Genomic DNA, 12663 nt, shown 5'->3' with positions numbered 1-12663 from the left:
AGTACAGGTTTTGTATGTGCAAGTGTGTGTGTAGCATGGAGATATTGGGAAGAGTATGACAGACAGACAACACATCAACTTGTTCAAAACATCACATCATAGTACATCAATGATCCTAACTTTTTCACATGTGTACAGTTTATGTGTTGGCACACATATATGTGGATGTCAGTGGCTGATGTTAGGTGTCTTCCTTCATTTCTCTCCACCTTATTTTATTTTATTAGACAGGTTCTCTCACTGAACAGAGCTCACTGATGTGACTACGCTGGCTGGCCAGCAAATCCCAGGGATCTGCCTCCAACTCTCCAGCACTAGGACAACTGGTGCATGCTGTGTTGCTCAGCCTTCAACTTGGGTCCTCAAACTTATGCAACAAGCACCTCACTAAGTGAGCCCCTATTTTAACTTAACATAGAGTTTTTCAGTCTCAGTATACTGACATTATTGAACAGATAATTCTTCAGGGAGGGACTATCTTCCAGTCTCTACTAGGTGTTAGTAGCACCTTTCAGTAGTAGTAGTTAGTAATTAGTACTCTGACTTTTGTGACAACCGAAGGTGTCTCCGGGGATTGCTAAATGTCATACAGTGACACAGACCCACAGGTCATTCTGATCCAACCCCCGAAAAGGCAAATACAACGTTTGCAAATCACTGAAGCAGAATCATGATAGTGTATGCCAATAACAGTGTCAGGAAGCTGGTAAGAAAGGTACATCAGGATGTACAACATTATAATGATTTAGGTGGGAAAGTCATGTTGGCTTTCTACAGTATGGCAGAAAGTTGTCATGAAAAAAGACATTCAATGTAATTATACCACTGGAAATAAGACCATTTTAAAATTTTTGTTTCCTTTTGTTTTTGAGAAAAGTTTGCATTGTACAGCCTATACTGGCCTCTAACTCTTAACATTCCCACCTCTGCCTCTTGAAATGCTGGGATTACAGGCATACACCACAACCCAGTGGTCATGCATTTTTAAAAAATACATACTTAAAATATTTTACATAATCTATTTTTAAAATGTATTATATATTTTTCTCTTAATATACATGGGAGTTTAGAACTATATAGATACAGAGAGAATAAGGAGAAAAACAAAAGGATGTATCAGAAAATCTTCCCTAAGGCTGGATGCCCAGTGTGGGGGAATTCGAGGGTGGGGAGGTGGGAGTTGGGGGATAGGTGAGGGCACATCCTCATAAAAGCAGGAGGGGGGGGATGGGATGAGAGGTTCCTGGGTGTGTGTGTGGGGGGGGGGGGGGAAATGGGGTAAGGGGACAACAACTGAAACGTAAATAAAATATCCAATAAAATAAAATAAGCCAGGCAGTGGTGGCGCATGCCTTTAGTCCCAATACTTGGGAGGCAGAGGCAGATTTCTGAGTTCGAGGCCAGCCTGGTCTACAGAGTGAGTTCCAGGACAGCCAGGGCTACACAGAGAAACCCTGTCTCGAAAAAAACAAAACAAAAACAAACCCTCCCCCCCACACAAACAGATAAATTGAATTAAATTTAAAAAAGAAAAAAAATCTTCCCTAGATGTAATTTCCTTAACTTCACACGAGAAAGAACACTGTATGCCCTTAGAAAAGATGGAGACTCCTCACTTCACTGTAGTTTTCCTTTATGTCTGAACTGAACCACAAATATTTAGTAAATGCCTACTACCTCAAATATGTTGGGCACACAACAGGTACAGTCCTTGGCAGACAATGTCTAAAGCTTCCGAAAATGTCTCCCTAACTGGTACTTATATCCCGTGGTATTTAAGTGCTATAGGAAAAAAAAAAAAAACCCACCAACAACACTGAAGCAGAAAAGGGATCTGATCATCTAAACAAAAGATTTCCATTCCACCATGTGGAGACTGGGGTCCTTAGGACCCCCATCTTGGAAAACACCTATCCGGTCCCTCCTTGTATCCTAGCACCGATGCAATCAAACAGATCCACTTCTTGGTTCTCAGACTCCAAGCCAGCGTGGAGCCCTGGGCCACTGGCGACTTAATACCCAGAGCTCCCATCACTAGCTCCTATTTTTTTTAAAGAAAGGGAGTCCTCTCAAACTGAGGCCTGACACAGCCCCGCACGGCCGTGGCTCTAAGAGCCTTCAAACGTCAGGCCCGCCTGGAGCAAGGCCGGAGCCTCCGCCGTTACCTGTTGCGGCGTCGGCGCCGCTCCCACGCCGGTCCCCGCGGCCGCGCCCGCCCCCGCCACCGCCCCGGCGACTGCTGTGGCCGCCGCCGCCACCACCACGGTAGTCAGAGCCGCCATGTTTCCGCGCCGAGCCTCCCGCGCCCGTGCGCGGGATCAGCTCCCGTGGGCGTTCTCCCACGCTCCGCACACGGTTCCGAACTGCTGGACCACTGGGGCGGAGCGCGAAGCCGACCCCGCCTAGCCCTAAGGGGCGTGGCTTCGCGGGGCGTGGCCATGCAGGGACAGGCAGGTTGAGGGCGGGGCTCTCCGGGGCGTGGCTGCTGAAGACTCAGGTGGGAGCGCAAGGGAGGGGGCAGAGTTAAAGGCAGGGCTTGGAAGAGGCGGGGCCAATCCCAGCGTGTACGTTTTAGGGGTGAGGGTACTGAACCTTTCTGAGGGGCAAGGTGGGTACGGGGTGGGGTAACGCAACGCGGTTCTGCTCAGTTTTGTATTTCTATGAGCTTTGTTAGTGCTGGTGTCTGTTCTGTTCGCTCATGCCCATAACTGCTGAGAAATGCTTTGTCTTCCTTTAAATTCTATTCGTGTTATACCAACGTATGTATTTTTCATATGATAGAACTGTTTTCTATTTCTGTTTCACGTGCTTGGTAATGATAATACATGTTACTTCATATTTTCAAATTAAAAAACATTCCCCTCAAAAGTAGGTGTCCGAGCCAGGAAAGACATAGCTGCTGTCTTGGACTGTATTCGTGGAATGAGAGATTCCTAAGACCCTGGGTGGGAAGTTGAGAAAATAGATCTTCCTCTCAGAGGCAATCCACAGATCTCCAAGATCCTCTGCAGCTAGGGTTCTCAAAGTAGATTGTTTGCAGATCAGATCAATGCATTTATGCAAAATATGATTTCAAAACACTGAAATAAGGCGAGGATCCATTCTAGGATAGCTAGCAGCATGCACAGAGAGAGTCTGGGACTGACAGGTCTTGTATCTGCTTGCTGATCCAGAGGTAAAAAATTAGAAGGTATGCTCCTTCTCAGAATTGTTCCAATGAGAATTGTGACAGGCTCTCATTTTTTCCTTTTATCGAAAATATATTTCTCACATAATATATTCTGCTTAGTTTCCTTTACTTTTCTCTCTTCTCATTTCCTCCCAACCTCACCTCCTACCTGGATCCACTCCCTTTCAGTCTCTCGTTAGAAAACCTGCTTCTTGGGGGATAATAATAAAAAATAATAAGATAAAACAAAACACATTGGAATTGGACAAATTAAACAAACAGAAGAAAAAGAACCCAAGAGAAGGAAACAAAAACAGAGACCCACTCATTCTCACACTCTGGAATCCCATAAAAACACTAAACTGGAAGCCATAATATATATGCAAAGGACTAATGCAGACCCATGCAAGCCTTGTATGCATGCTACCTCAGTCTGTGAGTTCATACATGCTTCAATCAGATTGCTTTAGAGGGCTTTGCTTTCTTGACATCCTTTAGTCCATCTGGCTTTTATTTTATTTTTTCTGTCTTTTCTTCCACAGGGATCCCTGAACTCTGAAAGAGGGATTTGTTAGAGATATCCCCTTTAGGGATGAGTGTTCTAAGGTATCTCATTCTCTGCATCATGTCTGGTTCTGGGTCTTTGGATTTGTTCCTATCTGCTAGAGGAGAAAGCTTCTCTGATGATGGCTGAGCAAGGCACTGATCTATGAGTATAGCAGAATGTCATTAGGAGTCACTTCGTTATGATTCTTTTGTTGTTATTTTTGTTTGTTTGTTTGTTTGTTTTATAGAACAGAAGTGTTTGGTTTTATCCTAAGTCACTGAACTATCTAGTTTTAGGTTCTTGGTGTCACGACCAGTGTCAGATTTGAGTTCCATCTCATAGAGTGGGCTTAAGTCAAATCAGATATTGGTTGGTCACTCCCACAAGTTTTGTGCCACTATTGCCCTAGCAAGCCTATTTTGGAGGCAGGACGCCAGTGTTGATCAAGGGGTTTATGGCTGGGTTGGTGTTTACATTTTTCTTGTCATAGCCTGCAGAGTACTTTTCTGTATCAAAGATGCTAGAATATAGGAGGAAGGCTCTATGTAAATACCAATTCATGTATTTACTGAACTCCATGTTCAGTGAGTTGTGTAGGTGCTATCTTCAGCAATGGGACTGTGCTGGCTAGTGTTATGTTAACTTGACACACAAACTAGAGCTATTTGAAGGGAGGCAACCTCAATTGAGAAAATATCTCCATAAGATTTAACTGTAAGGCATTTTCATAACTAGTGATTGATGGGGGGGGGTGCCAAGCCCACTGTAGGTGGTACTGTCTCTGGGCTAGTGGTCTTGGGTTCATTAAGAAAGCAGGCATGGGAGGAAGCCAGTAAGCAGCACCCCTCCATGGCCTCTACATCAGCTCCTGCCTCTAGGTTCTGGCTCTGTTTGGGTCCCTGTCCTGACTTCCTTTGATGATAAACAGAGATGTGACAATGTAAGCCAAATAAACCCTTTCCTCCCCAACTTGCTTTTAGTCATGGAGTTTCATCAAAGCAATGGTAACCCAAATAAAACAATTAGAAAGAAAATAAATAAGGAAAGAAAAAGCAGGAAAACAGAACAGAAAAACCAAGTAGGAATGAGACATAGGGGATAAATAATAAATGATAGATGGAAGTCCAGTTATATTGATAATTATGTAGAAAGACCAAGATTGTCAGGAGAGACAGAAAGCAAACCCTAAATGTGTCCTTTTTGTAAGACACAAACATTTGCTTAAAGGATACAAAATAGCTTTAAAATGAAGGGATGGAAAAAGATTATTACACAAATAGCAGCCCTATTTGTCAAGGCTGCAACAGTTTTGTTAATTTCAGTTAAATAGACTTTAGATGTCATCACATCTAAAAAAGTGTTCCCAGAGACAGTGAAAAATATCTTCTAGTAACAATGGGTCAATAGATCAAGAGATAAAACGTTTCCAAGTGACTATCAACCCAACAACAGAGTATCAGAGTACACAATTTTACCAGCTCACCATTCTCTATCAGGTATATTTTACCAAAATTATGCCACAATCACTGGATTGCTGTTTTTAACCTAATAAAACAGTCAAAAATTAGTCCATTATACTGATAAAATTTCTCAATCAATATTAAAAGGCTATGATGCCATTTTCTGTCAGGAAAAGACCCTGATCCAATAGCTGTGCTCACACCAAACAGAAAGGCAACAAAGACTTAAGATTGTTTCATGATAGTAATAACCATCACTATCCATAGTGATGGATCTGAGGGGTTAGTCAGGCATGGGAGTGGAATGTCCCCTCCCTCTCCTCATATGGAGAACGGAGCTGCTCAAGAACGTCTTTGGAAATTAATATCAGCATTGGGTAACATTTGGGTCTGGAATGGAAACATGTGGAAAAATATTTCCAGCAATGAGATTATGTGCTCTTTTACAACAAAAAAAAGTATCTCTTAATAGTATGACATTATGTTTGTCTTTCTTATTGGTTTATGATGGAGAAACTACTTGGAATCAGTCTGAAGGATTTGTGTCCTGTCCTAATTATACATTATATAATGTTTAAATACTAGTACTGTTCATTTGAGCTCCCAGAGCATTTATGTACTCTGAGCCCAGACTAATGTTTGGATATCTGTACAGATAGCTCAAGCTTGAGAATAACCTTCTTCCATGTCTATGTTTTATCATATATGGAATCAAATAAAGAAAAGGCCTGAAAGAATGGTTGAACTAATTATTGCCATTGGACTGAGAATCATTGCCGTCTACCACTGATGTTACTACAGGAGCAGATCTACATCAAAGCATTCAAAACATACATTATATTCAAAGATGGTCCCCTGATTCAGGAAAATTATGGAACGCTCGAAGACATATGGATAGTATGCTACACACTGAAATCACCATTTAAAATTGGCTGTGGTTATATTAGGGTAACGAAGTTGTTGGCTTACAAAAGAAACTGTAATTAAGATGGGCTTGGAACGTGACTCGGTTCTGTGTTATTCCTGTATGTTAGAATGGGACCTTGTTCTCCTGGGATGAGGTTAGAAAACATTTAATAAATTATGGTAAAATGGCTCAGGAGATAATGAAATTACAGTCTGATATTAATCACATTTGCAGAACAGATGCATGGACTATCGGGTGATGGATTATTGGTGGATATTACTGATGACTTGGGGTAAGCTAAATCCATTTAATCAACTTAAGATTGCAAATTTTTCCTATGCTTATATTGTTAGCATTCTGTCTAAGCTCCGCTCCACAGTTACCTGGCAACAGCCAGGTAGTGACTCACTATAAAAGGGGCTGCTTGCCCCCTCCTTGCTCTCTTGCTCCTCTCTTGCTCTTTTTCTGTTTCCCTTCCCTTTCTCTTCCCCCCTCTCTCTCCATGTGCTCATGGCTGGCTCCTCTCCTCTTCTCTTCTCTCTCTCTCTCTGCCTTTCATTTTCTCTGCCTCTACTACCCTCTTGACTCTCCTCCCCATGTCCTGAATAAACTCTATTCTATGCTATACAGTCCTGTGGCTGGTCCCTCGGGGAAGGGATGCCTCAACATGGGCCTGCCAAGGCACCCCCTTCCCCCACACATCCATAGAACATATATCCACCCCTTTATCTTTTTATAAACACATCATATATGTTTACATTGATTGATTGTTTGTTTGAGACAGGGCTTCTCTGTGTAGTCCTGGCTGGCCTGGAACTCACTCTGTAGACCAGGCTGGCCTCAAACTCAGAAATCCACCTGCCTCTGTCTCTCAAGTGCTGGGATTTAAGGCATGTGCCACCACTGCCCGGCTTTGTTATTTTTTAATGGTCTGGAAAGAAACCTCTTAACATCAAAAATTGACAAAACAAACATCAAACAGCTATATTCAATGATATGTTACAAAATATGGCTGACATGAGGCCAAGACAAAGCACTTGCCAGACATTTCTTGAAAAATGAGGATGTTTGCAAAGTTATGGCAGAATGCTGCCTTCCCACTCCAAGTATTTCCTTGGACAGACATCATGTTCTTCACATTCATCTTCTGAAAAATAGCACAATTAGTAAAATATAAGAAGTTATTCCTTCTACAGTAAGAAAAAAAAAAACCCAAACATTACAGATTGGTATTTTTATACACGTTGCATTTTGTAATCAGAGCTTGAAGACCCTCAGACTCGGGAGACCCTTCCTCAAGTCTCAGGAAATCACAACCATCCAAAAATCACAAGAAACCATACCTGGATGCAATCAACAGAGGTTTATTGGGGAGAGTTGGCTAGTCAACGGTCAAAACTGCTGGTCCACGCAGGAACAGAATTTTGACAAATGGCCCGCAAGCTGAGGGTTTTTTTTTTATAGCATGGGGTGGGGAAAGGAAGGCATTTTCGAGCGGTTACACATGATTGGTTGTTTTACAAATTTTGAACATAACACTGGGAAGACCAAGGAAGGGAGGGGTAATCAAGAACAGTGGAACATTCCAGAGGAATCCAGCCCAAATGATCCAGAGTCATGTGAAAATCACTCTGCACACTCATTCCTCTCAAGAATGTAGCTTTACCACGTCACTGTGCCCTGCCCTGTCATTTACCAACTATTTCAGATTAACTATTTTTCTTCCCTGAGGCTTGAGGAATGTTAATCTAGCAAGTGTCCTCTGATTCAGTGATAATGCCCTCCACCTGGAATGTGTCCCGGGTGAAAACCTGAAATCTTACATTCAGTTCCGCCTTCTGGAACTTGCATTCTTTTGCTCAGGTTTAGGGTAAAGAAAAAGCATATATATATTTCATAAAATGGTCTTTATAATTTTTCACTCTACAAGCTTTAACAGTATGACTAAGAATAAAGACTCTGCACCCTGCTTCTCAAATTACCTGAGTCCTTTGCTGTTCCCCATTGCAGGGAAACCCTGCTAATTAAGGTCGAAGTTTGTCCTGCTATCACCTGATAGCTTCTCTGAGCTCTGCACCAAATGGAGGACTCCCTTTACCAGCAGGGCTTCACCTTATCTGATCATGTCTGGGGATCCAGACCCTACATACCCTCTGCCTGGAGAAGGTGTGTAGTACTCTGCAGACCTACAACTTTAACTCTCTATCCCCCTCTCTCCCACCCAAGAACCTGCCCAGCAAGTACCTGGGATTTCTGGGATACCTCTCTATGCAAATGAGCTATTCACAGCCCTTTCAAAATCTAACCAATGGTTTTCACTTACCTTGAAAATTCCTTTTCACTTTCCAAGGTCCATATATACCCTTAGTTTACCCCAAATAAAGTGTATGTATTCATGCCCACCTGGAATAAAGTGTATCTGTACAAGCTAAGTCATCTAAAGGAGCTGTTTCACTGAAGAAGGTCGGAGAAGGCTTTTGGCTAAAAGAGCTGTAACACAGAGATATCAAGAGGAGCCCTTCCCCCTCCCCCACTCCTGTCCCTCAACCAATCGGTTTATACTGTCAGTTAGTTCTGGCATTTAGTTTTTGTCCGGATGACCTATTGCAAGATTGGTGTACTGAAATCTCCCACTGTCAGTGTGTGAGGGCCACTAAGTGATGTAAACTGTAGTAGTGTTTCTTTTACGGACTTGTGCCATTGTGTTTGGTTGCTGGTTGTTAAGAGTTAAAATGTTTTCTTGATGAATCTTTCCTTTGATGAGTTTGTGGTGTTCTTCTCTTCTGATTCTTTTAGGTGTGAAGTCTATTTTGTCCAGTATTAAAATGGCCACACCAGCTTGCTTCTTAAGCACATTTGCTTGGAATGTTTTTTCCCCATCCTTTCATCCTGAGGTGATATCTGTTCCTGATGTAGTTGTGTTTCTTGGATGCAGCAGAAGGGTGGGTTCTGTTCTCTCATCCCTTTTGTTAGTCTGTGTCTTTTTATTTGAGAAATTGAGATCATTGATATTGAAAGATATCCATGAGCAGTGTTTGTTGATTTCTGTTGTTTTATTGAAGTGGTGTGTGTATGTGAGCTTGTGTGTATGAGCGTGTGTGTGTGTGTGTGTGTGTGTGTGTGTGTGTATGCGCGCTGAGAGAGTTTCCCCTCTTTTGATATGCTAGTTTGGGATTATTTATTCCTTATGTTTTCTCAGGTGTGGCTAACCTCTTTAGGTTGGAGTTTTTCCCCTAGTGCCTTCTATAGGGATGGATTTACAGATAGATACTGCTTAAACTTGATTTCATCATAGAATGTTTTATTTTCTCCATTTATTGTAATTGAAAATTTTGCTGGATATAGTACTCTGACCTGTCATCTGTGGTATCTTAGAGTCTGCAGAACAACCATCTAGGTCCTTCTGGATTTTAGAGTCTCTCCATCAAGAAGTCAGGAGTTGTTCTAGTAAGTCTGCCCTTATAGGTTACATTATCTTTTTCTCTTGCAGCTTTTAATATGCTTTCTTAGTTCTGTGCGTTTCGAGTGAAAGGATGGCATAAACCCCATTTGTCTCCATTTCAGAACCAGACCTTGTTTTAAACTCCACCTCCACAGTTGCTTGGCAACAGCCAGGTATGCTCCTCCCCACAGTTACCTGGCAACAGCCAGGTAGGCCTGGCCCACTATAAAAGGGGCTGCTTGCCCCCCCCCCTTCTTGATCTCTTGATCTCTTGCCTCTAGCTTCTCTCTGTCCTCTCTTCCCTCTCCCTTCCCTTCCCCCTCTCTCCATATGGTCATGGCCAGCCTCTACTCTTCTTCCATCTTCTTCTACTTCTCCCCCCCCCCACCTTTGTCCTATCTCCTGAATACCCCCCGCCCCGGAACTCTTTGGTCTGGTTCCACATGGATGTCTAACACCAGACGTCTAACAGACCTGACTTCAAAAGGAAAGCCATCAGTCCCAGGAAACAGGCCATAAGTTTCCAGTTCCAGGAACAGACCATAAATCCCAGGAACAAGGTTATAAACCCCACTCCCAAGGATGCCTGGAGATAACCATAAGTATGGGAAAATATCTTATCTCAAGATGGGTGTCCTTGCTGGGCAGCCTTATCTCATCCTGTGGTTAAAAGTTCCTGACAAAGGAGTGCAGACCTCAGACCATCTGGCACAAGCCCATCAGAAGCTGACCCATGTGACCTCCCCTTCACCCACCAATTAAAATTTAAATTACTTAACCCACTTTCTTTTTTTTTTAAGATTTTATTTTTTATTTATTTTATGTATGAGTACACTGTCATTCTCTTCAGATCCCATTACAGATGGTTGTGAGCCACCATGTGGTTGCTGGGAATTGAACTCCTGAAGAACAGTCAATGCTCCTAACCACTGAGCCACCTCTCCAGCCCACCTAACCCGCTTTCCAAATATAGAAGAACCAACATAGTAGCCATTCAAAATTGTACTAATGTTACTGCTTTGGTAGGAGCCAATCACATTAGAGATTACCTAATTGTTCTAGAAAATTTCTCTGGCCCTGCATAAAAAGGGGCCTGCAAGCTCCCTTGTGGTTGTCATGAATGGTTGACTTCTGCATGCCAGTTGTTTCCACAGAATTAACCCTCTTTGTCTTTGCATACTATTTGAGCCTGGGGTCTTCCTTCAGCGATTTTTGGACCCTTACGAGTGTTCTGGTGACTATGTGCTCAGAGGACTTTTTCAGGTTCTCGTTTTTTAGATGACACAAAGATGGCACACTCAGCAAAGATTGGCCAGGAGGGCAACTTCCTTATTCTGAATGTTTGTCCCTTGTAGGCCCATTTTACAGAGTAGTCAACCTGCTTTTGTTTACCTTTAATTCAAAAGCAATTGAGCCCCTGCTTAAATCCATAAGTTCCTTTCGGTTGTCTGCCTGGTAAAATTGACTGAAGGTTAAAAAAAATTTTTTTTTTCTCCAAATATTCCCCAAAAGAACATTCAACAAATTTTGACATACTTAATTTTATTATAACAATCTTTTTGTTGTTGTTGTTTGTTTGTTTCTTTGTTTTTGTTTTTTGTTTTTCGAGACAGGGTTTCTCTGTGTAGCCCTGGCCATGTCCTGGAACTCACTCTGTAGACCAGGCTGGCCTCAAACTCAGAGATCTGCCTGCCTCTGTCTCCTAAGTACTGAAATTAAAGGTGCGCCACCACCACCATCTGGCTAACAATCTTAATAAAACAGAAAAGTTTAACATTTGTCAAAGGCCATTATTTTGCTCAGGGAAGAAACACTAAAGCCAACAGCAAGATGATCACTCTGCAGTCTCCATTTTCACTTAGCAAACTTCTGGAAAGCTAACCAAGGAATAAGACAAGAAAGGAGTTGTAAACGTTGGACGTTGATACTGAGATCCCTGTTTATAAATGGTCGTATACCTGGAAAATTCTGTAACCTCAAATATAAACCCACTGCAAACAATGCAAGAACATATGGGATCAATGAAAACAAAGTTTGCCTACAGAAGTCAGTTGCCTTGAAGCCAGGTGTGTCTGTAATCCCAGCTACTTGGGAGGCTGAGGCAGGAGGATCATGAGTTTGAAATCATCCTGGAGAGGCAGGCGGATTTCTGAGTTGGAGGCCAGCCTGGTCTACAGAGTGAGTTCCAGGACAGCCATGGATACACAGAAACACCATGTCTCGAAAAACCAAAAACAAACAAACAAACAAACACCCCTGAGCTTTGAAATCATCCTGGGTAACATACTGAGACCTCCTCCCCCCCACCCATCTCAAAAAATTAAAATCGAAAGAAAGAAGAAGAAAAAATTCAGTTGCCACAGTTAAAAAACAGACTTGGAATACAGAACCACTTTGCTATACCTAAAAACAAAACTTACCTAATAATGAATTGAAGTAAAAAATCTCCATTCTAGAATGGACATTGTCAGTTTCTTCACCATGATGTTTCCTGACTATGTACCAGAATAAAATGAAGCTATAAAAAAACAGACTATGTTTATATTTGTGTATCGTTTGCAGTGCTGTGAATCAAACCCAGGGCTTCACACATACTGGGCAAGTTCTGTGCGACTTAAGCTATGGTCCCAGATCCTAAAAGAAATGGTAATAGCATATTGGGCTACAGAAGCAGTTCTCAACTGTGGGTTGAGACCCCCTTGGGAGTCACATATCATGTATTTACATTACAATTCATAACAGTAGCAAACTTACAGTTTTGAAGTAGCAACAAAAGTAATTTAATGGTTGGGGATCACCACAACATAAGCAATTGTATTAAAGGGTTAATTAAATTGCATTAGGAAGCTTGAGAACCTTACAACCCATAAGAAAATATATTCAAATAAAAATATTTAGTAATTTTCAGTAAAACAATGTGGTAGTAATATTTTTTTTTTGAAACCGGTCTTCTGTAGTTAGTCTTGGCCATTCTGACTAAGTATGTAGAACAGGCTGACTTGGAACTCACAGAGATTCCCCCTGCCTCTGCCTCCGGTGTGTCAGGATCAAAGGCTTGCACTACTATTACACTGCACTACTGTGCAGTAATTTTGAGTAGCTGTAGCAAGTATTTACTGGAACACACACATTCTAGAA

General features: G+C 42.0%; 1 protein-coding gene across 5 annotated transcripts in view; it reads right to left on the bottom strand.

The window, feature by feature from the left end:
- The window catches only part of Ccdc112 (coiled-coil domain containing 112), a 132133-nt gene that overhangs the window by 28987 nt on the left and 90483 nt on the right, over positions 1 to 12663 (bottom strand). The window contains exon 1 of one of the 5 annotated variants that reach the window (XM_034517803.2): positions 2166 to 2394. The exons of the other annotated variants lie outside the window; for them this stretch is intronic. Coding sequence (XP_034373694.1) covers positions 2166 to 2282 — 117 coding nt within the window. The 5' untranslated portion in view covers positions 2283 to 2394. Of the gene's footprint in view, positions 1 to 2165; positions 2395 to 12663 lie in introns of those variants that run through there. 5 annotated transcript variants of the gene reach the window in all.

This window comes from Arvicanthis niloticus, chromosome 14 (genome assembly GCF_011762505.2).
Source record: "Arvicanthis niloticus isolate mArvNil1 chromosome 14, mArvNil1.pat.X, whole genome shotgun sequence".
In the NCBI taxonomy this organism is placed as follows: Eukaryota; Metazoa; Chordata; class Mammalia; order Rodentia; family Muridae; genus Arvicanthis; species Arvicanthis niloticus.
Note: the sequence above shows the minus strand (reverse complement) of the source record. Positions and strands in the feature narration are given on the sequence as shown.